The sequence below is a fragment of the Schistocerca gregaria genome, chromosome 2 (assembly GCF_023897955.1).
Source record: "Schistocerca gregaria isolate iqSchGreg1 chromosome 2, iqSchGreg1.2, whole genome shotgun sequence".
Lineage (NCBI taxonomy): Eukaryota > Metazoa > Arthropoda > Insecta > Orthoptera > Acrididae > Schistocerca > Schistocerca gregaria.
The window spans coordinates 683,523,831-683,551,579 of record NC_064921.1 but is presented as its reverse complement, the minus strand read 5'-3'; the positions used below and the strand labels follow the sequence as shown (position 1 = coordinate 683,551,579).

Sequence of the window (27,749 nt, the reverse complement as noted above, 5' to 3'; positions counted from 1 at the left end):
GGGAGAGGAAAGATTGAGGACTTTTATTAAGGATGGGAGTCGACGGGTGTGTTCATTGGCTAAGGTGATGCGTATGTGAAGGATTAGGCGGGTGGGGCTATGGATTGTTCAGTTTGGAACTGGTATAGGGACTGATGGAAAGAAGGGTTACAGCCTGAGATGGGAACTTTAAGTGTAATGCCTTTGGGGGTAATGCCAAATGTCAGACAAGCCTGAGTAAATAAAATATGGGAGCGTAATCTGCCTAGAGCGAAGGCATGTTTGCGGAGGTAATGTAAATAAAACTTAATGGATTCATTGTGGGGATGTTCTGAGGGTGACGTGTGTGTGTGTGTGTGTGTGTGTGTGTGTGTGTGTGTGTGTGCGAGTGTACACCTGTCCTTTTTTTCCCCTAAGGGAAGTCTTTCCGCTCCCGGGATTGGAATGACTCCTTACCCTCTCCCTTAAAACCCACATCCTTTCGTCTTTCCCTCTCCTTCCTGAAGAAGCAACCATCGGTTGCGAAAGCTAGTAATTCTGTGTGTGTGTTTGTGTGTTTTGTTCATGTGCCTGTCTGCCGGCGCTTTCCCGCTTGGTAAGTCTTGGAGAATATATATATATATATATATATATATATACTTCCACATGGGAAAAATATATAAAAAACAAAGATTCCAAGACTTACCAAGCGGGAAAGCGCCGGCAGACAGGCACAATGAACAAAACACACAAACACACACACGGAATTACTAGCTTTCGCAACCAATGGTTGCTTCTTCAGGAAAGAGGGAAGGAGAGGGAAAGATGAAAGGATGTGGGTTTTAAGGGAGAGAGTAAGGAGTCATTCCAATCCCGGGAGCGGAAAGACTTCTCTTAGGGGGAAAAAAGGACAGGTGTACACTCGCGCACACACACACATATATCCATCCGCACATACACAGACAGTGGCGGCATGTGCGGATGTCTGTGTATCCGCTGCTCATACCTCACCTGTCTTTCAACAACTTCTTTGCCTCTGTACTTCCACCTTGACTGACATCTCTGCCCTTACTCTTTGCCTATAAATATGTCTGCTTGTGTCTGTGTATGTGCAGATGGATATGTGTGTGTGTGTGTGTGTGTGTGTGTGTGTGTGTGTGTGTGTGTGTACACCTGTCCTTTTTTCCCCCTAAGGGGGGGGGGGGGGATTGGAATGACTCCTTACCCTCTCCCTTAAAACCCACATCCTTTCATCTTTCCTTTTCCTTCCCTCTTTCCTGACGAAGCAGCCGCCGGTTGCGAAAGCTCAAATTCTGTGTGTGTGTTTGTGTTTTATTCATTGTGCCTATCTACCGGCGCTTTCCCGCTTGGTAAGTCTTGGAATCTTTGTTTTTAAAATAAGAAAGAAACTTCCACATGGGAAAAATATATTAAAAACCAAGATTCCAAGACTTACCAAGCGGGAAAGTGCCGATAGACAGGCACAATAAAATAACACACACACACACCCACAAAACTTCTAGCTTTCGCAACCGACGGTTGCTTCTTCAGGAAAGAGGAAAGGAGAGGGAAAGACAAAAGGATTAGGGTTTTAAGGAAGATGGTAAGGAGTCATTCCAATCCCGGGAGCGGAAAGACTTACCCTAGGGGGAAAAAAGGACAGGTGTACACTCGCGCGCGCGCGCGCCCACACACACACACACACACACACACACACACACACACACACACACACATATCCATCCGCACATAAACACACACAAGCAGACATTTGTAAAGTACTGTAGTGTATTTGTATTAATTAAACAGCTAATACAGTGACACAAAATAGTCAAGTATTTGTGTGCAGTGTGGAGCAGACCACATGCTGTTGATCAAAACATGGCATATCAGGAAATTTACAGCTCCTCCCTCCTTTTTCTCTCTCTCTCTCTCTCTCTCTCTCTCTCTCTCTCTCTCTCTCGAGTTCTTCAATGTTGTGAGATTAGTTCCTTTCATACCCCTTTTCATGCATGAAATAAAAAAAAGTTGGACGGGGCTAGGTCAAGTGAGTAAGGTGTGAAGGGCAGTGGAACCATGCCATTTTTAGCCAAAAACTGTCTAACAGAGATGGCTCTGTGTGCAGGTGCACTGGCATGATAGAAGAACCAGTCTCCTGTCTGCCACAAATAGTCTTTTTTGACTGCACAATCTTCATACAACTTCCAAATAAAAGGTTTCATTGACGGTGTGATGTGGGAAACCAACTCTGATTGAACTACGCCCTTGGCATCAAAAAAGCAAATAGCATTGTTTTGATGTTTGATTTGACTTGACAACATTTTTTTGGATGTGGTGACAATAATGTCTTCCACTGCTGCTTTGTTTATGAGTCATAACCATAGCACCACGACTCAACTCCAGTAATGACCTTTGACAGAAAATCAGGATCAGTTGCAAGCTGTTGTTTCAAATGACGACATGTTTCAACTTGACATTCCTTTTGACTGTCAGTTAGAACCTGAGGAACAAATTTGGTAGCAACATTTTTCATCCCAAACCTTTCGTTAAAATTCACTGAACTTTGCTCCAAGATAACCCACTATTCTCCGACAATTGATCAGTTGTCTGTCAACAGTATGTGAGCACAAACTCTCGAATTTTTTCAACATTTTCATCAATTTAGGTTGTTGATGGACGTCCAGAACGAGGTTTGTTATAAATCAACATGTCGCCATTTTTAAATCAAGTAGATTCACTTGTACACTTAAGTTTTTCCCATAGTGTCATTTTGTTAAGCTGTTTTCAACAATAAAACAGTTTCCGCAACATGTTTACCAAATAGAAAACAAAATTTCACAGCTGCACGTTGTTCAGTTAAACTTGGCATAAAAAAATGAAACAAGAACAAAACATTGCTAGCAAAAACAATTACTGCAGATGTGAACAAGTCGACAACACAGGCGGCACTGAACTGCCAATGTGTTGTACTATACACGCCTAGTGGCAGAAATGCATACTACGCAAGCTCTGAACATGGCAGTGTTTTTCCGGTATTTTTGGGTACCCCCTCATAATATTAATACATTCAATTTACTGCCTTTGTAAATCATATGACTATAATACACTGGTTGATGGTAAAAAGAGCTAGTACTATATGAGGAAATTTAGTATGAAAGACTAAACTAGATCTTTGGAGGAAAAAGTGAAATTTACAGAATCTGGTAGATCTACTTCAAATGTAGATGTAGCAATAAAGGGTTGTGGGAAAAGACTCACCGATTTGGCTTACATAATACTGAAAATTCTGAAATCTTGCAATTTATTTTGGTCAGATTATTACTTTCCAGAACCAATCTATACGCTTGAATATCCAAACACTTGTGAAAATCTACATGATGATTTACCTCCAACTATCAAAGAAATTGAAGTTGATAAAACCTTATAAAGCTAGTGGAGAAGACGGAGAAGACTCTATTACAGCAGAACTTTTGAGGTGGTCTGCACCAATGATAAAAGAAATGAACTAAAGTTAGTCTTTGAGAAAACATGGAAAACGGAAAAACTCCCAAGAGAGTGAAGGTGACATTGATACATCCCCTACATAAGAAATGCAATCACCAAAATGTCAACAACTGCAGAGAAATTTCTTTGTAACCATAACATATTTTCCAAGATTATACTAAAAAGAGTAGAAATAACACTGGATAGGTGCTTTTAGGAAGGGCAGATCATATTATGAACAAATACTTAATCTGAAGTCTGATTTCCAAAAGGCCATTGATTCTGTAGACAGAAACGGTAGATGAAATAAACTGCGTTGGTAGGAGCAGATTCATGGCCCTTTCAGCGTCCTAGATTATTTTGCCTGAGTGTGCTGTTGAAAAAGGTAAACCACACTCTAAAAGACTTATGCAAAGTGTATAAGGGATTTCTGAGCATTAGTTTTTACAATGGCACAACAGATGTGTGGTTAAGAGCATTGACTGGCAATTTATTTGCTCAGGTTGGATCTCTGCTCCTGCCATAATCTTTTTTTGCATTTTATTTTATTCCTCACAATGTTACACAATTAATTATAAAATTTAAATATATTTACTCAATTCAATTAATATATTTGTAAAATTAATATATTTGATTTAATTACAAGTAAGTCAAAAGGTTATAGGCCACCCTATTGTAGGGAATTGGTAAAATTTTGTGTGAGCTGCCACTGAACACTACAGAAATATATTAGAAAAAGATATACATTAGCCTGTCTCTAAACTGAAGCAGGGAGGACTTACAATCAGCACATTGTGATGTTACTGATTCGAGTAAGTAATGATACTTTTCTATCTTCACCTATAATATCAATATTTTATCGCTTCATAGTGTTGTAAGAAATATCAGAGTACAGGATGATGGTACCCACCACCACCACCACCACCACCACCACCACCACCACCATCCCCATCCTTGCATCAGTCTGAGCTTATCCATTTCTAATGACCTTGATGTTGACAGGATGTTAAATTCTGATCTTCCTTTCTCCCTTTTGAATTTGATTCACTACATTGATCTACCCATCTAATTTTCAGTGTTCTCCTGTAGGACCACATTTCAAAAGCTTCTCTGAACTGTTTATCGTTCACATTTCACTTGTGTACAATGCTACACCCCAAACATACTTTTATAAAAGACTTCCTAACTTTTAAATTTATATTGGATGTTAGCAAATTTATCTTTTTCAGAAACTGTTTTATTGCTTTTGCCAGTCTACATTTTACATGTTCTGTACTTCGGCCATCATCACTTGCTTTGCAATCCAAACAATAAAAATAATATACTACTTTTGTTATCTCATTTCCTAATCTAATTATATAAGATTCACTGACTTAATATAAATTAACCCTGTTTTCATTTTGTTATGTTTATCTTATAAATCCTTTGCAATATCCTATACATTGTGTTCAACTTCCTATACATTCTGTTTAACTCCTCTGCCAAGTCTTTTGTCTTCTTGGCCAGAACATTGTCATTATCACACCTCAGAGCCCTGTTACATACAGAATTTCACTGTATTTATTTCACTCAACATTTTCAAAAGTTTCTCTGATCTGCAAATGCTATGTTGTAAGTTCACCTTTTCTTTCCATCTGTCTTTTAAGGTAAGTTATAAAGTCAGTATTACACACATTTCTGCATATATCCTAAAGCTAAATTGATCGTGCCATAGTGTTTCCATTAATTTATGTCAGCATTTTTGAACCATGTCTTATTAAATTGATGGTGTGTACTATTCACACCTGTCAGCATTTGCCTTCTTTGAAATTGTGATTATTACATCATTCTTGAAGTCTTGGGGTATTTCACGTGCCTCATATATCGTGCATGCCAGGTGGGATAATTTCGTTGTTATGTTCTCCCAAGGATATCAGTAATTCAGAGGGAATGTTGTCTATGCAAGGAGCATTGTTTTGACACAGGTCTTTCAATCTCCGACTCTCCTCACAGTCTCATGTCTCCTGTCTCTTTTTTGTCCATTTCCTCATCTCTTCTATAGTAATATATTCACATAGGCTAGGAGTGTATTACAATAGACATCTCAGGAGAGAAGACTCTAACAGTATTGAAAAAATTCCTATGGAAAAGTGTTTGATTGCACACCTGAAAATTTTGAGCACAAACAGTGGTAATATTTTAACACTAAAGAACCATTCAGTTGTTGATGTGTAAAAGTGGTTGGACTTTGTAGAACAAAATTGTAGAATTGTGGTAAGATTCAAGAAAATACAGTTTCAGTATTCAGTTGATGTGCCAGAGCAGTTAGCAAGCTGAAAAGGCTTTCATCTAATCAGAGTTCTTTTGGTGACTGAGGAAGAAGTTACTGTAAAAGAAATTTGATTTTTGGTATACACATGAGCCTGCCCAATGCCAGGAAGGGAGGAAAAACAGTGATTAATCAGAGGTACTCACATACCGTTGACAGACAACTGATCAACTGTCAGAGAATAGTGGGTTATCTTGGAGCAAAGTTCAGTGAATTTTAACGAAAGGTTTGGGATGAAAAATGTTGCTACCAAATTTGTTCCTCAGGTTCTAACTGACAATCAAAAGGAATGTCGAGTTGAAACATGTCGTCCTTTGAAACAACAGCTTGCAAACCCAGTGACCTTTTTCAATTAGAGTCTATAGAAAAGTAAGAGGACATGAAGACTATTTTCCACGGATTATACAAGTGGGCGAGAATTGATTTACTCAACTTGAGAACTTCAGTGACTTGTGAATATCTTTTTTCAAAAGCAGGAGCCACTATTCTCAAAGAGAGAAAGCCGCAGTCACAAAAGAGAGAAGTTTGCCTTGTGACACACATCTGGTGTAGCTAATACGTTTAGCATATTTCAAGCAGACATAAAATATTGGAAAGTCCAGGTGGGTATTTCAACAGTTATGGAAAGGATAGGTTGTTCACCTTCAAGACAGGCACAACAAAAAGACTGTCACACATTAAGCTTTCGGCCTAAGCCTTCATCAGAAAAGAGAAACACATTCACACTAGTCAGCATACATCTCACACACGACTGCTATACCATTATCTCTGGCTAATCAGGCACGCCTGAAGCTCGCAATGTGTAACAGTCTTGTCATTGTCTGTCTACAATTCAACATGTCATCTTTCAGTGAGTAGCAGTCTATCCTTTCTATAATTTTTTCAAGTAAATATGACTGATACACTCTGAAAACAAGTTCTCTTGTGATAATAGTATGAAATTTACATCAAAGCCTATATTTTAGCTTGTGTCTTAAATGTTTGTCCTTTACTGTTATGTTTGTAGTTGATTTTATACACAAGTTGACACATGCAAATATAGCTTAATTTCTGTATTTCACCTTAATTTCAAAATAGGTCTTTTTGTCCTACAGGAAAGGTTTTAATAATGGCACATATATGTGGCACAAAGTTTATGTTAAGTCGTGTAATTTTGTCGTCTACTGCTAACCTGTGTTAGCTGGTGGCTGCCGTTGACACACAAACAAAAATAAAACTAATGTAATTGTGTGTGCATAGGCAGACATTCTGGAAGATTAAATATTAAATTTGGACAGAAGAAACTCAAGATGAAAAGGCTGTATTTTGGTGTGTCGGAAGTGGAACAGATAAAGAAAAAAGATGTAAAGACTCGAGAATTGCACAAGGCTACAGGTCTTTCTATAAAAAGCAACAATGACTAACATATAAAAATGTAAACATTGAGACCAGAAAAAGATCACTGAAAAGATCTTTAGAGCACAGTTACGAGGGTCTAAAATGTGGACGAAGGGAAAGACAGAAATGAAATGATTCAAGGTGTAGAAGTGTGATGTTACAGTGTGCCGATGAAGATCACGGAATGAAATTGTCCTCCAACAAATCATTTAGGAAAAATAGCTGGTAAAGAACATACTGAATAGGTGTGTGTGTGTGTGTGTGTGTGTGTGTGTGTGTGTGTGTGTGTGTGTGTGTGTGAGAGAGAGAGAGAGAGAGAGAGAGAGAGAGAGAGAGAACATAATGCAGACTGTCAGTGTGTGGGATGTTTGTAATAGTAACAGTTGTGTGTAGTGTGACTTTTAAATCATGGCATATATTTTTGTTTATGTTTGGCACATTTGTCCCCGAATCAGTGAGCAACATTGGCCTTCCTATTTTCTGACATTAAGACAGAAGGTGGAACTGATCTGAAAATACTTGATAGTAACACAAAATCAAGATACTAGCTGCAACATTGTCCATGGTCGTGTAAGCTAGTAATATGTATTTCTTTGAATAATCTGACAGAAGGTAAAAGTTAATCATAAGAAAAACTTGAGTATGGCTCAGAACTGTGTGTTGTATCAATCTGAACTGTAATGTAGGTGCTGTCAGTGTACTTTATATACTTTCTATGATTGGATGTGTTATATTTTCAAATGTTGCTTTATTTGACCTTAAACTACTGTGCAATAACAGAAGTGCCATTTCCAGCATGAGAAGTAAAATGTTTATTCATAAAGAATGCAAGAAGGAAACTGTCAGTTTCTAGCCATGAAGTTATTGGTGTTTCTTTCTTTTAAAATTTACATAAAACAATATGGTTTCATTGAAGTAATTAATAAATCAACTGAAGTAGTGTCTGGAATAGAATATCTTGTCCAAAATGACGACAGATTTCTTCTCTTGCTTATTAATTCCTTTCCCATCTTCATTAAATTGTATGTTATTTTCTCAATGATCCCTACAAAGTGAACTCCTCCTCAATGCTTACTCTCATCGTATTTTTATGAATTTGATTCATTAATATTCAGACTTTGTTAAACTCTGGTTTCAATTGCTCTTCTTCTGTGTATTCTTTAATTGTTACTGTAAGTGAAACAACTGTATTATATGTGAAGTGAATAATATCTAATACAGTGAGAAGATCCAAAAATAAATCAAATATGCATATTATGCTAACCAAGCACAACATTTAAACAGTTTAATGATGACACTTCTTGATACAGCCCATGCATTTACATGTGAGAGTCCAAAACAGCACAGCCAAAAACTAAGTCCAAGAGTATTGCAAAATTCATTTCACGAGAGCAGAGTACTAGTAATGATTATAACTATGCAAGCAAAAGTTAATTAGATGGTTTTTGCTCCAGGTTATATGTGAGCAATTGGTGTCTCAGTGAAAGGTGGTAACTGCTGGGTTGTGCAGGCCTTAGTGAGACCTCATCCCTGGGTTGGTGGTGCCACCTGCTGTAGTCAGCCCTGTACTGAAACTAGTGAAGGCACGGGCAAGCTGGTAGCAGTTGCTTGTGTGTGTACCCCATCTACATCTACATGACTACTCTGCAATTCACATTTAAGTGCTTGGCAGAGAGTTCATCGAACCACAATCATACTATCTCTCTACTATTCCACTCCCGAACAGCGAGCGGGAAAAACGAACACCTAAACGTTTCTGTTCGAGCTCTGATTTTTCTTATTTTATTTTGATGATCATTCCTACCTATGTAGGTTGGGCTCAACAAAATATTTTCGCATTCGGAAGAGAAAGTTGGTGACTGAAATTTCGTAAAAAGGTCTCGCCGCGACGAAAAACGTCTATGCTGTAATGACTTCCATCCCAACTCGTGTATCATATCTGCCACACTCTCTCCCCTATAACGTGATAATACAAAATGAGCTGCCCTTTTTTGCACCCTTTCGATGTCCTCCGTCAATCCCACCTGGTAAGGATCCCACACCGCGCAGCAATATTCTAACAGAGGACGAACTAGTGTAGTGTAAGCTGTCTCTTTAGTGGACTTGTTGCATCTTCTAAGTGTCCTGCCAATGAAACGCAACCTTTGGCTCGCCTTCCCGACAATATTATCTATGTGGTCTTTCCAACTGAAGTTGTTCGTAATTTTAACACCCAGGTACTTAGTTGAATTGACAGCCTTCAGAATTGTACTATCCCATGGCAGTGGATGTGGCATTAAGTGCTGGTTTGCTGGTTCCCAGATCAGTAATGACAACTCAGTTGGTCCTTACTCTGCATGGTAGAAAATGACCAGCTGATTTGGTGACAGTTGCAGAGGCACTGGCCAGTGAAGAGATGTAATATGGGTGTGTCACCACAGTCCTCCTCCCTTGGGGAGGTGACTATTAGTCAGCAGCTGAGAGACTAACATGCTGTGTAATGCTGAGTTTCCCCCACGTCTAGGGTGTCGGGATCTGCTCTGACAAGGGAATGGTCCACATCAGAAATTATTTTGTTCTACAGTTTTCTGAAAAATGCTTTACACTCTCGCAAAAATTTCTTTATCTGGAGAGGTGGACTCACGCTATTCATTCCAGGGGGAATCCAAATTATATCAACAGTCTTTTTATCATTTTCCTAAGGACAGAGGTGTCGTTATGTCGAGACCAAGAATCCAACAAAAGTAGTGATCTATTTCCTGCAACTGAAAAGATTTTTCGGATGTAATAGAAAATTATACTGTCCCATTTTCACAGATTTTGCCATGTTGATTACAAGTATGTGGTATACAAATGTCATAGCAAATATCAACTACACATGTGACTCTGCCTTTTTTCATTTGAAATGGTTTGAGTAAAATCTGACTGATCAGCTTTATACACAGCATTTCAGGGGCTAGCAAGATGCTTTGTCTTTACACGAGCTTCTAATTTCTCTGTAGTATTACCTATTAATAACCTGCCCTGTACATGTGTACTTGAAGTAAATTTCATAATTCCGCAACTTCCTTTTCCATATAATTTTGTGAATCCATTTAACATGGTTGAAGAAGCATGGAAATCAGTAATGTTCACCTCATTTGTAGCTCAGAGCTCCCAGTCTTGTATATCTCCCTCGGTAACAGTGCATTGACTCTCATGTGCAGTTTGAAATCTTTTAAGTTTTTCTTTCACACTTTTGCGAGTTTCATGTTTGTGCATACTTCATGACAATCTTTCTTCCTTGTAAACAATTCACGATCAAATTTTATGAAATGAAGTCAGTCTGCACACTGCTTAGCCGTAAGGGTTTTCTCCTTCCTTCACTCATTTCGACTGCAAGCCATGTAATTTAAATTTCATATTTGCAAGGTTCATCATCATTCAAACCACAGTTCATGCAACCGAGTTACTTACTGTTTCTTCTAAAGTTTCCACAGTTTCTAGCAAAATGCCAACATCATTTGAATGAGTGTCCAAGAAATTAACCAATAAAAATGACATACGTAGATGTGCAAGTGAAGTAGCTGATTTAGTTGTTCAGGCCACCCCCACAGGTCACTTGTTGGAAAACATGGTCAGCACGAATAGCATTGGTGATGCATTAACACATAATTAGGAAGGCATGTAATGCTTATTGACCATCCACATCTAGAAAAAAAATGGAGACTTTTGCCTTGGTTGAAGCTTGCATCTGGACCCATAGGATCACCAGATGTGGAATCTATATCGACATGCTGTGCTGTTTTTCAAAATTGAATTTTGTAATTTTAGCGGCTGAGAAATGAGGCCTAACATTGTAGATCTGTGTGCTGTTTTATCCAGAAACTGCACAGAAGGGCTAAATAATAAAATTAGCAGTTTGTGGTCAGTGATGAGGTGACATTTCATGCCACATTAAAAAAAAAAAAAAAAAACCATGAAAAATTTGTTACATATATTATGGCTAGGCCCTCCTTTTCTATTTGCAAATAGTTTGACTCTGTAGTGTGTAGCTTTTTAGAGGTGAATGCTGTCAGCTGCTCCAAACCATCTGAATTTCAGAGGACAAATACTGCTCCGAGCCCACATTGCAATGCATCACTAACTACTACAGACGTTTCCGTGGTTTAAAGGTGGCCAGGCATGGAGCTGAACGGAGACTGTTTGTTTATCAAGGTTTGCAATGGGTGTTCACACCAGATGACCTGACAAATAACATACCTTTTTTATGTAACTGATGTAATGGATGTGCAATTTCAGTTGCATGTGGAATGAATTTTTTAAAGTAAGTAATTTTGCCCATAACAGGCTGGAGTTCCTTTATATTTGAGGGCTGTGGTAGTGCATTGATAGCTGTGATGTATCTGTCCATTGGCAGAATTCCTAATAGAGCAATTACGTGCCCTAGGTACTTAATAGAGGACGGAAAAAAATTTATTTTTCTAAATTGCACTTCAGACTTGCATTCTGGAGAGTCTGAAAGAGATTTGTGTGGTTTTAGTCAAGTTCATCTATGATTGAACACATGACCACAATACAATCCGGTACTTGATGCAACATGGAATATTTAGCGTGAGGTGCTCTAAAAATGCTGGAAAAGTGCAAGGGGTGTTTGCCACGCTGAAAACTATTTCTCTGCATTTGTACAGTCCATAGGATCTGTTGACCACTAGCAGTTGTTGAGAAGCTTTACTGAGTGGAAGTTGCAAATATGCACCAGAGAGGTTCACTTCAGAAAAATTCTGACACCCCCTGTCAGTTTTGCTATTCTGGATGAGGAATAGGGTACGTATCGACTACTGTTTGAGAGTTTTCTGTCACTTTGAAAATTGCAGCAGATGCATAGTTTGCCATACAGTTTTTTTATCGCCACCAGTGGTGTTGCCCATCAGATAGGCATAATTGGTTCTGTCACTCCCAGCTGTATTAATCTGTCAGGTTCGTGCTTGACTTGTTCGCATAGTGCTTATGGGACAGGTCATTCCCCAAAGAAACATGGCTATGCTGTCGGGTGCAAACTGACGCAGATATACTTATTTCCACGATGGGTCTTTGCTTTTTACATTTATTGTAATAAGACCAACAATTTGGACAGTCAACGTTAGGTTTTGTGAAACATGAGGGGCAAGACGGAAGTGGTCATTGGATGGCAGATTTCACTTGAGTCCGCTGTTGATGTGGTTGTGCTGAGATATGTTTATGTTTATGCCTCACTGCTGCTATGTACACCTCGCTTTGGTCATTGTGTACTATGGGTATGTCTGTCCAGGACTCTTTAACTGATGGCCAGCACTCGTGACACTTCAAATGGCTGAGCAAATTATTGTATCCCTGATCAAGGTATCTGTGTATGACTCTTTATAGCTTGTAGTGACCAGTCTGCACTTCCTACTAAGGCTCTGTAATTCTGGTTCCCAAGCACAGTCAGTGCTTAGGCTGCTTCTTAGACTGATATAACTATACTCTTGAGGATATCACATGGGAACGGCAGTGATGGTAAATTATTAGTGACACATTTCATCGAATGATAGTGATGTGGGTTCCAAAGTGGAGCTGACTTGCATAATAGGTGATACATGTGGGGGTTTAATTCACAACTGGAGAAGAACTTCTATGGAACCATCATCTGTCTGAAGTACCATAGCTGAAAACAGTACAGGAATATAACAAAGTTCAGTTCACGAGAGCAGAGTAATGACATTATGGCAATGCTGGTAGGCACTGGTGTGCGCAGGCTTTAGCGAAGTCCCATCCCATGTTCATCGACAGCCAGCCCCTTACTGAGCATAGCAGAGGTGCAGGAGAGCTGGTGTCTTGCATGGGCGCCCTGCTGAAGTGGAGGCAGCATTCAGTTGTGGTCTGGTGGCTTCTGGACCAGTGTTGTCAACTTGATTGGTCATTAATTCATACAGAAGACCAGTTGATTTAGTGTTGGCAGCAGAGGCACTGGCCAAGGAAGGGTGGTAACATGGATGTGTAACCACATGTGGTTATGTGTACATGGTCATATGAGGATCAACTAATGGGCATACTGAAGCTACGGTAACAGTGAAATTGAACAGACGTTATATCACACACATTTATGAATGTATATTGATGATTCCTAGCAAATAAAAATTTTAACTAAACAAAATCAACTGGAAATATGTTTCAGGGTGCTAAAGCTTTGGAAAACTTCATAGAGAGTGTAAGGACAGAGCCAAGCACTCAGTTGCCAAAGGATGGTACTGTTCATGAATTAACAAGCAATGTACTTGTATTTTTGGAGCAACTATTGGACTATGTTGATACAATTGGTGGTGTTCTGGGTGAAGATCCAGCATATAATACATCTGTGGCAAGTCATGGCAAGGTAGATAGAAACAAAGCACTCGTCGGAATTTACATTCGTAAGTATTTTGATGTTTTAGAAGAAGTATATACAGGTACAGTCTTAATGAATTTCTAAAATCTTTCTAAGTAGTGGAGATGAGTATAACCTGATTAAAATTTGGTTACTTGATGCTTCATACTGCAGTGCTTAGCTCCTCTCATCAAAGGTTTCAGTAGGACATGAGGAACAATCCACTGCAGCTGGAGCACAATCAGAAAGTGCCATTGTACTTGCAATGTTTAAGTAGTGTGTTGTTCACAAGTAATCCACTATTGAGCAGATTTGACAGTCCATTGTACTGTTTCTGGCAACAGTAGGTTAAACCATTTTCTGTTGGTGTCTTACTCCTCTTGATTAGAGCTGCCATGTCAGTACTGGAGAAGGAGGGTTCCCTTACAGGTGTTACATTTAAAAAGCAGATTCCTAGTTCTTTAGTAACTCAGAGGTAATAAATATTACATAAAGGCACAGGTGGCAACTGATGTGGTATTGCTGTAAAGCCATGTGGCAAATGTCAACTTTAAATCAGTGTGTACACAAATACACACCTTTAACAAAGTCATGTTCAGGTGAATGCAATATATTTATATTCCTTATATACCACAGTGTCTATAGTGTCTTATTGATTTTTGCTGTGCTCATCCCATTGTTGGCTATTACTAACTTAAAAAAAACTGTTTGTAGTATTGCTATCATGTTAGTTCTTAATTAAAATGATAAATCCTCATAGCTGCATATACATTTCAGTAAGCTTTCATTAAAGCTGTAATCTAAATCACGCATTGGACAAGTATGTGCCGAAAAAGTGGGTTATGGACAGAAAAGACACACCGTGGTTTAACAACACAATTCGGAGAATGCTCAGGAAGCAAAGGCAGTTGAACTCGTGGTATAAGAAAGATTGGGAGAATGAGGACGGGCAAAAGTTAGTAGAGATTTGTGCTGCTGTAAAAAGAGAGATGCGCGAATCATTCAACCACTACCACCGTCATACCTTAGCAAAAGATCTTGCTGAAAACCCAAGGAAATTCTGGTCTTACATAAAATCGGTAAGCGAGTCAAAGTCTTCCATCCACTCACTCACTTATCAGTCTGGCCTGGCAATGGAAGACAGCAAAACGAAAGCTGAAATTTTAAATTTAGCATTTGAGAAATCTTTCATGCAGGACGATCGTACAAACATAGTGCCATTTGAGTCTCATCACATTCCCATATGGAGGACATTGTGATAGGCATCCCTGGGGTTGTGAAGCATCTGAATGGGTTGAAAATAAATAAATCACCAGGTCCTGATGGGATTCCAATTTGGTTTTACAGAGAGTACTCTACTGCATTGGGTCCTTACTTAGCTTGCATTTATCGCAAATCTCTTGCCCAACGTAAAGTCCCGAGTGACTGGAAAAAAGCGCAGGTGACGCCTGTATATAAGACGGGTAGAAGGACGGATCCTCGAAATTACAGACCAATATCCTTAACATCGGTTTGTTGCAGGATTCTCGAACATATTCTCAATTCAAATATAATGAATTTCCTTGAGACAGAGAAGTTGCTGTCCATGCATCAGCACAGCTTTAGAAAGCATCGCTCCTCTGAAACACATCTCACCTTTTTTTTTTTTTTGCACGTGATATCTTTCGAACCATGGATGAAGGGTATCAGACGGATGCCATATTCCTTGACTTCCGGAAGGTGTTTGACTCGGTGCCCCACTGCAGACTCCTAACTAAGGTATGAGCATATGGGATTGCTGTGGTGTACGGGAAGGTGTCGTCGTTGAGTGACTGTAGGAGGATACAAGATGACTTGGACAGGATTTGTGATTGGTGTAAAGAATGGCAGCTAACTCCTAATATAGATAAATGTAAATTAATGCAGATGAATAGGAAAAAGAATCCCGTAATGTTTGAATACTCCATTAGTAGTGTAGTGCTTGACACAGTCATGCCGATTAAATATTTGGGCAGCATGTAATGGCAGCTGTGGGGAAGGCAGATAGTTGTCTTCGGTTTATTGGTAGAAGTTTGGGAAGATGTGGTTCATCTGTAAAGGAGACTGCTTATAAAACACTAATACGACCTATTCTTGATTACTGCTCGAGCGTTTGGGATCCCTATCAGGTCGGATTGAGGGAGGACATAAAAGCAATTCAGAGGCGGGCTACTAGATTTGTTACTGGTAGGTTTGTCATCAGGCGAGTGTTACGGAAATGCTTCAGGAACTCGGGTGGGAGTCTCTAGCAGTACAATTTTACTGCCGCCAACTTACATTTCGCGAAAAGACCACAAAGATAAGATAAGAGAGATTAGGGTTCATACAGAGCCATATAGGCAGTCATTTTTCCCTCGTTCTGTTTGGGAGTGGAACAGGGAGAGAAGATGCTAGTTGTGGTACGAGGTACCCTCCGCCACACACCGTATGGTGGATTGTGGTGTATGTATGTAGATGTAGATGTAATCTACATCTACATGGATACTCTGCAAATCACATTAAAGTGCCTGGCAGAGGGTTCATCGAACAACATTCACAGTTCTCTATTACTCCAATCTCGTATAGCGCACGGAAAGAATGAACACCTATATCTTTCTGTACGAGCTCTGATTTCCCTTATTTTATTGTGGTGATGGTTTCTCCCTATGTAAGTTGGTGTCAACAAAATATTTTCACATTTGGAGGAGAGAGAGTTAGTGATTGGAATTTCGTGAGAAGATGCCATCACAACATAAAATGCCTTTCTTTTAGTGATGTCCAACCCAAATTCTGTATCATTTCTGTGACACACTCTTCCATATTTCACGATAATACAAAATGTGCTTCCTTTCTTTGAACTTTTCCTATGTACTCCATCAGTCCTATCTGGTAAGGATCCCACACCGCGCAGTAGAATTCTAAAAGAGGACGGACAAGTGTAGTGTAGGCAGTCTCCTTAGTAGGTCTGTTACATTTTGTAAGTTTCCTGCCAGTCTTTGGTTGGCTCTCCCCACAACATTTTCTGTGTGTTCCTTCCAATTTAAGCTGTTCATAATTGTAATACCTAGATATTTAGTTGAATTTACGGCCTTTAGATTACACTGATTTATCATGAAAGTGAAGTTTAACGAGTTCCTTTTAGCACTCATGTGGATGACCTCACACTTTTCGTTATTTAAGGTCAACTGCCACTTTTTGTACCATAGATATCTTTCATAAATTGTTTTGCAGTTTGTTCTGATCTTCTGATGACTTCATTAGTCGATAAATGACAGCGTTATCTGCAAACAGCCAAAGACGGCTGCTGAAATTGTCTCCCAAATCGCTTATGTAGATAAGGAACAGCAAAGGGCCTATAATACTACCTTGTGGAATGCCAGAAATCACTTCTGTTTTACTCAATGACTTTCCGTCAATTACTATGAACTGTGACCTTTCTGATAGGAAATCACAAATCCAGTCACATAACTGATACGATATTCCATAAGCAAGCAATTTCACTAAGAGCCAAAGCTAGTTGTGTTTCACAAGAACAATGTTTTCAACCCATGTTGACTGTGTGTCAATAGACCGTTTTCTTCAAGGTAATTCATAATGTTCGAACACACTATATGTACCAAAATCCTGATGCGTATCGATGTTAATGATACGGGCCTGTAATTTAATGGATTACACCTACTACCTTTCTTGAACATTGGTGTGACCTCTGCAACTTTCAAGTCTTTGGGTACGGATCTTTCATTGAGCGAACAGTTATATATGATTGTTAAGTATAGAGCTAATTCATCAGCATACTCTAAAAGGAACCTAATTGGTTTACAGGCTGGACAAGAAGACGTGCTTTAAGTGATTTAAGTTGCTTCACTACTCTGAGGACATTTAGTTCTACGTTCCTCATGTTGGCAGCTGTTCTCCATTCGAATTCTGGAATATTTAGTTCGTCTTCTTTTGTGAAGGCATTTCAGAAGGCTGGGTTTAGTAACTCGGCTTTGGCAGCACTGTCTTAGATAGTAATTACACTGCTATCATGTAGAGAAGGCATTGATTGTTTCTTGCCGCTAAGATACTTCACATTCGACCAGAATCTCTTTGGATTTTCTGCGAGGTTTCGAGACGAAAGTTTCGTTGTGGAAACTGTTATAAGCATTTCGCATTGAACTCCGTGCTAAATTTCGAGCTTCTGTACAAGATTGCCAATCTTGGGGATTTTGTGTCTGTTTAAATTTGGCGTGTTTGTTTAGTTGTTTCTGCAACAGTGTTCTAACCCGTTTTGTGTACCAAGGAGGATCAGCTCCGTCGTTTGTTAATATATTTGGTATAAATCTCTCAATTGCTGCTGACACTATTTCTTTGAATTTAAGCCACATCTGGTCTACACTTATATTATTAATTTGGAATGAGTGGAGATTGTCTCTCAGGAAGGCAGCAAATGAAGTTTTACCTGCTTTCTTTGAATAGGTATATTTTTCACTTATTTTTCGAGGATTTGGGGATTACAATATTCAATCTTGCTATGACAACCCTGTGTTCACTAATGCCTGAATTGGTTTTGATCCTTGTTATTAACTCAGGATTATTTGTTGGTAAGATGTCAAGTGTGTTTTCACAACCGTTTACTATTCACATGGGCTCATGAACTAATTGCTCAAAATAATTTTCAGAGAATGCATTTAGCACAATTCCGGATGGTATTTTATATGTACCTCTTGAATTAAGAATGTATATTCACCAACATTTCAATGGTAAATTAAAGTCACCACTAACTATTATCGTATGAGTCAGGTACGTGTTTGAAATCAAACTCAAGTTTTCTTTGAACCTTTCAGCAACTGTATCATCTGAATTGAGAGGTCGGTAAAAGGATCCAATTATAATTTTATTGTGGTTGCCAACAATGGCCTCTGCCCATACTAACTCACAGGAAGTATCTACTTCAATTTCGCGACAAGTTAAACTACTTCTAACAGCAACAAACACACCACTGCCAACTGTGTTTAGCCTATCCTTTTGGAACACTGCTAGGTTCTTCGCAAAAATTTCAACTTAGCTTATATCCAGCTTTAGCCAGTTTTCAGTGCCTGTAACGATTTGAGCATCAGTGCTTTCTATTAGCACTTGGACCTCTGGTACTTTCCTAACACAGCTACGACAATTTACAACTATTATACCAGTGGTTCCTGTATCTACATTCTTCCTGTGTTCAGCCTGCACCTTTTGTGACTGAAGCTCTTCTTGTGTTTTGCTGAGACACCTTTAACTTAAAAAACTGCTCAGTCAATGCCACACAGCCCCTGCTATCCGTGTAGCTGCCTCCTGCGTATAGTGAACACCTGACCTATTCAGCGGAACCTGAAAGCCAACCACCCTTTGGCGCAAGTCAGGAATCTGCAGCCTACACGGTCGCAGAACTGTCTGAGCACCTGATTCAGACCCTCCACTCGGCTCTGCACCAGAGGTCTGCAATCGGTCCAAAAACCAGAGATGATCTCTTCTGATCCAAAGTGACACACATCATTGGTACCAATGTGAGCAACCACCTGCAGTTAGCTGCACACTGTGCTCTTCATGGCATCCAGGAGGGCCCTTTCCACATCTGGAATGACTCCACCCGGTCTGCAGATGGAGTGCACATTTGTTTTCTTACCCTTCTTGTCAGCCAAGTCCCTAAGGGGACCTATAATGCGCCTAATGTTGGAGCTCCCAACTACCAATAATCCCACCCTCTGTGACTGCCTGGATCTTGCAGGCTGAGTGGTTTCCTCTGAAACGGAACAGGCGACAGCGTCTGGCTCAGCAACAGTGTCAGCCACAGACAGCACCTGGAATCTGTTTGTCAGACAAACCAGGGAAGCATTACGTGTGGCCGCCTGGGAAGCCTTTCGCCGCCTGCTTCACCCCAGGGCGACCTCTCACTCAACCACAGGTGAGTGGTCAGTCTCAGTGTGAGCAGTAACTGGATTGGCTACTGGTGATAACCGATCGGATGGTTCGGACATGCTGGACGTCCGTTGAATCCCCACGACCAGCTCACAACAGTGGTGCCCACCAACTGCAGCCTCAAGTTGTGTAACCAAAGCCATCACAGCCGGAAGTTGAGAGCGAAGTGTCACCAACTCGGCTTGCATGCGTACACGACAATCGCAGTCCCTGTCCATACTAAAGACTGTGGAAAACTAAACATTGCAGATAAATGGACTATCGGCACGTGCTGCATGACTCTACTGTAGACCTGATGAAAACGCACAAACTGTGACTAGTAATACGTAGGTATTCAAAAACCTAACTACTGAAGGACTCGGGTGAAACTAAATAATTTGCCTGATTATGAACTTGTAATATGTCACAAAATCGGTTTACTTTCCAACGTAAACAGAAATGCGAGAACAGTGGCTATTAGATATTAAATTTATATGCAGAAACTCAATTAACTAAACTATTAAAGCACACAGATGATGTAATAAAATTTGCTCCTGGTCAGGAGCTCGTAAATGTCACAAAAGTGGTTACTTGTCTGTTGCTGTGTCTGTCTGGGCTGACATACCACAAGAACAAAATTGTATAGGTGATACAAATAACTTATTATATCCCTGAGAAATGGTGGTTATCCACTCAATTTTAGAAGCATTTGAGAATTTGGCAGTAAATAAAACTTGATGCTTCACATAGATTCTGGAGGGCGAGAATGGGGAGGAGGTGGACATGATGCGGTGCTTCCTTTGTTGCAGATGCCTATGGTTCAGAGACAAGTGGTGCTGAAAGCAGTGTAAAAATTTTGCATTGTTAACTATATAAGGTTTCCTTTCATATCAAGTTATTCTATGTATGGTTCCAATATTTTGTGGCCATCACTTTTCTGGTTATTATAAGTTGGAAGATATGTGCAAGACATTAAATTGAAATGTTAATGCAACTCAGCACAAGCAAAGGTAAGAGTAGTTTTGCAATGTGGGGCACTTGTAGAACGAGCCACAATATGCATTTGAACATACTTAAAGTTACAATGGTAACAAAGAGAACAGAAACATAGAGGAATCCTTGGTCCTGTCTGCATTTGTATTTCACATTATTATACAAGGCTATCGTTAAGGTAGAAAACTTGCTTTTTTGTGTGTACCATACTACTTATACTTTCAGATTTTGAGAAAAACAGCATTTATGGCTATTTAAAAAATGTTAAATATGCAAAGTTCAAGATATTTTGCATTCTCTAATTGAAAAAAATGATGTAGAAAGTAAAATTTTCTTTACAAAACAATAGTGTTTTGAGTTCTTGTGCAGTTTAAGAGGTAACTGACATTGGCATGGAGCAGTTGAAAGCATTCTGGTATGCAGAGTGGTATTTTAGAGCTGGGACATCACTAACTTATTACCTACCTGCTTTGCTACTTCATTGTTTCTTTTTTCCGGCACAAATTTTGCAAACTCTAGTTGACTGGTCCTTCTCAGTAGCCAATTTTTTTGGAGGGGCAAGTTTAATATCTGTTCATGACGAGGTAATTACAGTTCTTAGAATTCATCTTCTTTGCAGTACATTACTGTTGGTTGCATTAGGAACATTTCTTCAAGCAATGTAGTACACATATGAGAAAGCTCTTAACTAATCTGGCACAAAATATAAGGAAATGGAATCTGCTCCTGTGAATGAGATTCCTAGGATTCACTGCAGGTGCTCGGAGCAAGTGGAGGCAGGAGCAAGTGAAAGAACAATTTCTTACATCACTTCATATGTTTTCTCTTGTGCGCGTAGTAAATCTCCTGATCACTGTCAACCCGTGTAATGTAAAGATTATAGTCAAGAATGGCATCTAGTTTGGATTTTGTTTTCCACTGATACAGAATCGTGCAATCTCAAATTCCTCTGAAACATCATTGTATTCCAATAAGTCTTTTGCAGTAGGTATGAATTTACTTACAGTTTTCATTTTATTTTGGCACTGGTAAAATGTCAAATCTGTCTTTCCTTCTCTTATGTAATCAGCAAGCAATATCTTACGAAGTAGCACTGAATTATTTTGTGATGCATTGCCAGTTCTCTACTCTAATACAAGAACATAACAATTCTTTGAATTACAAACAATTAACATTGTTATTCAGTATTTGTGCTAATGGAAAATCTTAGTGTAATGTAATTAATTGAAAGAGTAAAAGTAACAGTTTATCAAATAGTTGAAGCATTGAGTCATCAAAAGGCACATAAACGAGACTGAAAACTTCGCTAACGTATTTGGAATCAGAGTACACATACACAAACATACACAAGCATGCAGGCATGCATACATCTGTATGGCTACAACATGCTGGCAGAATACAGTGTGTCAGAACAGCAGTTCTGCAGCTCAACTGAGGTGGAACTTATATTGGGTGGAGCAGGAAAGAGGAGAAAGGAGGTGAGAGTGAGGATTGGGAATGGGCCTAACAGCAGGGGGAGAAAGGCGACAGGTGTATGGAATATGAATACGACATGGACACAAACACTGGTGGTGACACTGTACAGCACACTATGACTGTGACCTAGTGTGTATAGGTGTGGCAGACAGAATAGAGGATGGGAAGTCTGTGGGAAGAGGGTTTGGGCAGAGTTAGGGTCCTGGTTAGGGGTGGAAGGAATTGTGGGTGGGGGCTATTGGGGGCTTAGGCCCAGAAGGATTATGAGTTCGAAGGATGTGTTATAATGACAACTCTCATCTGTGTAATACAGAGAAGCTGGTGTTTGGGGGTAAGGATCCAGACACCACAAGGGGTAAGCAGCCACTGAAATCAAGAATGTTTTGCTCAGCACTGTTTTCTGCCACTGAGTGGTTAACTCAGCTCTTGACCACAGTTTGACCGTGCCCATTCATTTGGAGAGCCGGTTGGTGGTTATGTCCACATAAAATGCTTGGCTGCCAATGTGTTAACAGAGGAATAAATCAGTAATCATGTCTTGTAAAATAACTAGATATTTGAATTTTTGAGTGTGAGCAGTATGTTTACATGTGAGAAAACCCAGCTTCATTACTAAGCCCTTAAAAATTCATTATGGGGGGGATATAGAATACTACTTGTTTAACAGACATGTTTAAACAGTTGGGTCAAGAATAAGATTAAATGATTGCTCCTTCAACACAGTGATCAAAAAATTACATTGCTGCAGTAGCCATCAATAAAACATGACCACCCTTCTTAAAGCCCTGATTTTGCACCTTACCCTACCCTATCTGCCCATGAGAGGACTAAACTGAAATGGTATTTTTCTACACAACATGATCTCCTGCAGGTGTAAATTGGTGCATGAATCCAGCTACCAGAAGAAACTTGGCAAAATAGTTTGATAAGTTACTCTGAAAACAAGAGATGCAATGAGTGCAATAGAAGATATTTAGAAAAACAGAATAAATAGGTCTCCATCACAAAACTTTGTCCACTAGCTAACACTAACATTATAATGTCACATATCAGTACGGTTCACATAATTTGCAGTTTTACTTTTGAGTGTAAAACATTAATGTTAATTTAATCTGTAGAGTGTTTATTAATTTCATTAAACACATTGCATCATTTGTGGGAGACTCAACAAGTGAAAACTATGTCTTGTGATATCGCCCAAAGGGCAACTTCTCAGCAAGTCCAGCCTGTCATTAGTTTGACAGTGTAATGTAAGAAGCAACTGCGGATAACTGTACACTGTGGAGGTGAAATGTCAAAAAGCTGACACATTTTCAATTTTTCACACACAAGTCTCTTATTGAATCATATTCTGAGACAACTTTTCATTGTGGAAGAAAGTGATCATTGTTCTGAAGCATATAATAAGGATGAACTTCGACTACCATTATTGAACCTCTTGTAGACAGTTCTTTAAACAACGAGGTACATTGTACATTTATTCCTTTTTCTAATTTTGCTGTCAAAAATCACTGTTTGGAAGTAGAGGAACAGCCATAAATATAATACTGAAAGGATCTTGAGCACAACTCCAACTCCCACCCATCAGCCTTAATGTGGCACAGAAAGTAGCAAAGTATTCAACTTTAAAAAGTTTTGACCATTTACTCAGTAATTTGAAGAATCAAATAATTAAATTAACTTTCAATGCAAACAGAAATCGTAGCTGAATGAAAACTCCTTCTACGCCGAATAAGAATTTTCTGAATGATTAATATATGTGTGGGTGGGAGGAGGAGGGACGAGCAGTATTTGTCACTGAGAAAGTGTATTATATGTATGAACTGACATGATTCTCATCATAGCAAGAGATAAATTATGACCCATTGAACATGCAAATAACTCACTTTTTCACACAGTAGCTGTATGTGTGCATGTGTCCATTACTTTGAAATGCTAGGGAGATTTGAAACTAAAGCTATTGCTCTGTATACTAAAATGTGTGTATGCCATAATGTTTGTGTTGGTATTCTTCTTGTGTGATATAAAAATTTACTTTCTCAGGTAAAGTACTGGAACAGTTGAGCCAGACCTTAGTTGTGAAAAGTGAATTTTATGGAGATGTTTGCTTGCGAGCAGTGTTTTTGTTGAACAATAATAATCATGTGCTGAAAGCACTCCAACGGTCTGGGTTATTAGATCTAGTAAAACTTTCAAGGCCTAACTGTGAAGAGTGGTACCATAGCCGCATACGTGAACATAAAGATGCTTATACACAAAGGTAAAAATAGTTATTTTCTAACCTAAGTTAGTTGATAAGATTTGTTTAAAAATGTTTGGAAGAAAAGTAGAATTGTTCCTCTTTGATGAAATTCATGTGCATTACACATGTAAGTTTCTCTCAATTTAGATAATGATATGAGAATACCAAGTGTTTTCTAAAGTGTCATTTGACGTCACAAGATGAACTTGTGCCTGAATGAAGATAGAAACTTTGGATAAATTTTAACTCTGGCATTGAAGATAAGTTTCTTTGCACAAGTTATACGGTGCCAGTTCATGTGGATGCTGGAAGAGCTCTCCCTGGCATAGCTAACTCACACGTGTGCTCATTCATTACGCACAAGTCAAGATCGTGGCATCACAGCAACAGAATAAATTTTGGGTTCTCTTTTTCAACAGATGCAATTCAGTTAAAACTGTGCAGCATGATTATCATCAGAAATACAGCACTGTATCTTCTACATCACAAAGCATTCGATGATGGTACCAGAAGTTTGACACTGCTTGCTCGTGTAAAAATAAATCCACATGTCCTCTCTGTGTGCTTGCTCAAGACATAGAGGATAGTTAGCCAATCCTCATTTGTCTGTCTGGTGTGTTTTGTGGTGGTGCTTGTATTTCAAACCACACGGGACGCAGTTGCTACAAGCACATTGTGATGGTCATGAACAATTCATTCTGGGTACAGAGCTGGATAATAACACTTTTCTTTCACATTTAGTTTTCAGTATTGAGGATACATTCCATTTAAGTGGAAAAGTGAACCATCACAATATAAGTGCCACATACGCTAGCCAAGAACAAGACAGACTTTTCAAAGCTTCGTAGCTTCATGTGTGTTGCACCAGTCTCTCTCTCTCTCTCTCTCTCTCTCTCTCTCTCTCTCTCTCTCTCTCACACACACACACACACACACACACACACACACACACACACACACACACACAGTTACAGGAATCATGTACCTGGATCTGTTGGAGAGCTGGCTTTTCCACACTTGAGTAAGCACCACCACACTGGCATCTGCATTTAACAGCATTTATTAACAAAGAACAGTCTCAATGGTGGATTACCTACAAAGGGTGTATGGATCTCTTATTGCACCAGTGGACTCAAAGGTTGTCTGGTCCCATGTTATGAGTATATTTTTTCTTTTATGGTGGCTTTTGAAAGACTGTCTGTGTGCCTCCCCTTCCATCAACTATGGGTGGACTGTGATGCTGCACAGCAACAGCAAACATTCTCACAAAAATATGGGACAAGTTTGACTAGTGTCTGGATGTTTGTTGTGCAAGCAGTGGAGGCTATGTTATTAATCTGTGAAAGAAACACTAAACTGTTGATCCTAAATGTAATTGTAAAAGATTCTATATGCATGCATATAGAAGAAATGCCCTTGTAAAATTCAAACTGCTCTTTTGATAAAACTTTTAGTCCTGTGTGTAAGTAGAAACTGATCTCAAGTTTCTTACTTTATTAATACAGAATATACAGTATTATGAAACCAGGTGAATTATTTCAAAACAATCTGTACATTGGACAATAATACTGTAAGTGCAGCCCACAGAGATAAAGATTCTGTACTCATATTTTTTATTTTTCAGTATTGATCCTTAACCTTCCTTATGTTCATATTTATCCAACAGTTTTTTAGATTTTGTGTGCAATATTAACCTTTTATTATACCAAGGAAATTAAGAAACTGTTTTGTATGTCTTTCTTATGAATTCTACTAATGAAAAATTTGTTACTCTGTAAACTTGAATGACTTCCTCTATTAAGCCTCGATAGGTTATGTAAACCTCTGCTCATAATTTTGCTTCCAGATCTCTGTACAGCTCTCAGTCTTAAAAATTGAAAGAGTGCAGTCAAATAGTGAATCAGTGTCAGTGAATACCAACCTCTGGAATCAGTCGGCTCTTTTATGCATAAACAGACATATTGCTATTGTCCAACTTTTCTCTTACTTTAAGGTTCTTTTCATTCAAAATTGCATTTATGTGCCTCAGTTCATTGGACAGTTTGTGGATTGGGAGACCATCCTCCAAAACTGTTCAGTGACCAGTGTGTGTACCGTAATAGCACATTATAGAAAGTATTAATTGGATGATGCATGCTTAGTGGCTTTCCATAAACATTGGTTTAAAATTTGGTTTCTTCCACAGTAGTTGGAGTAAAGTGCTCAGTTACATTGCTCCATCAGAAGTAGTGCCTTCATCTGTGCTACAGAATGGCAGGTTACGTGATAAAGATCGTGCTGCAATCAAGGAGAGATTTGCTGTAAGTAATCTTCATTTGTAGCACTTTGCTATTAATAATTGATTTATTACAAGAGAGAGGAATACAGAAATTCTGCTTACTAACTTTTGAGACATGGCCAATTACAACAGGGCTGTCAGAACTGCAAATTACATAAATATTTTCTGAAATTCAGAAAATAATTCCTAAATTATAAGGAGGTGGTTTTTTAAATGGCTCATTTCTTTCTTCTTTTTTTGTTTTCATAGCATCATTGAAGAAACAATTCCACATAACTAATTCTGTGTTGATTTCCCACCTAAATGCAAAAATGCGTGTAGCCAAAGCATATTGATCTGGCTTTGTAACCAAAACATACTGGTTTGGATGGTGATGCTTCAATTCCTAGTGGAAAGCAGTCTTGAGACAGGATTTCATATGCCAGAAATCAGGCTAAAATTTCATGAAGAAAGAAATCATTGCTCACTTGAAAGTAGTGGATGAAAGTGGAGATTCACTTTTGAGAGTCACTGATAGCTGCTGACCACTGCATGAATCATCAGTCCTCTGCATGTCATCATCCTGCATTTTGTTCAGTAGTATAACAATGGAACTTCACTTTAGAAAATAGCCTTGTCGCCTCCCAAAACCCCAGATACGCGGAGATACACAGACAATGAAAATCCAGAAATTGGAAAAGTCATGATGTGATATTGTTTCTTCAATGACAGTAGCTGTTAGATTTGTTCTGATGGCTCATGACATACTAATTGGTAAATAAAGGCTCCTTCTCCTAATTATACTATCACGTTGCTTACACTAGCTAATACTTGTATTTTTCTTCTTTGAATCAGACAAATAATTTTTCTGGTGTGTCCACTTCAATTTCCACTGTACTTTTGTTAGATGTTGTATTTGTATGGTACAAAAAGATAAACTTTTTTTTAATTCCAAGTTTAATTCTGAAATACACATTCTTTGATTTTAACAATTTAAATGGTGTCCTAGTTTGGTGTATCTGAGGAGGACTGGTTTGCAAGCCATATCTACTGATCCTGACTTAGACTGTCAGTTGCGTGAGTACAAATTTGATACTTGTGAAACATTTAAGACAATGAATGAGGTTACAACCACTAATATATTGATGGGTCCAATATCCTTGACATTGATTTGCTGTAGAATCATGGAACATACTCTGAGCTCAAACATAATGAGGTATTTTGGACAGAATTACCTCCTCAATGCTGATAAGCATGGCTTTCGAAAATATCGATCATGTGAAACCCAAATTGCACTTTTCTTACATGACATACTGAAAGTGATGCATCAAGGCAGCCAAATAGATGGACAGCCAAATAGATGCGGTGTTCCTTGATTTTCCGAAAAGCATTTGACTCA

The 27,749-nt window shown here is 38.9% G+C and overlaps 1 protein-coding gene across 2 annotated transcripts in view; it reads left to right on the top strand.

Annotated features, from left to right (window-relative positions):
• Window positions 1–27,749, top strand: part of LOC126334756 (exocyst complex component 7) — a 101,482-nt gene that overhangs the window by 70,528 nt on the left and 3,205 nt on the right. For both annotated transcript variants that reach the window (XM_049997324.1, XM_049997326.1), the window contains exons 10-12: window positions 13,281–13,515; window positions 23,895–24,111; window positions 26,279–26,393. In XM_049997324.1, coding sequence (XP_049853281.1) covers window positions 13,281–13,515; window positions 23,895–24,111; window positions 26,279–26,393 — 567 coding nt within the window. The remainder of the gene's footprint in view (window positions 1–13,280; window positions 13,516–23,894; window positions 24,112–26,278; window positions 26,394–27,749) is intronic.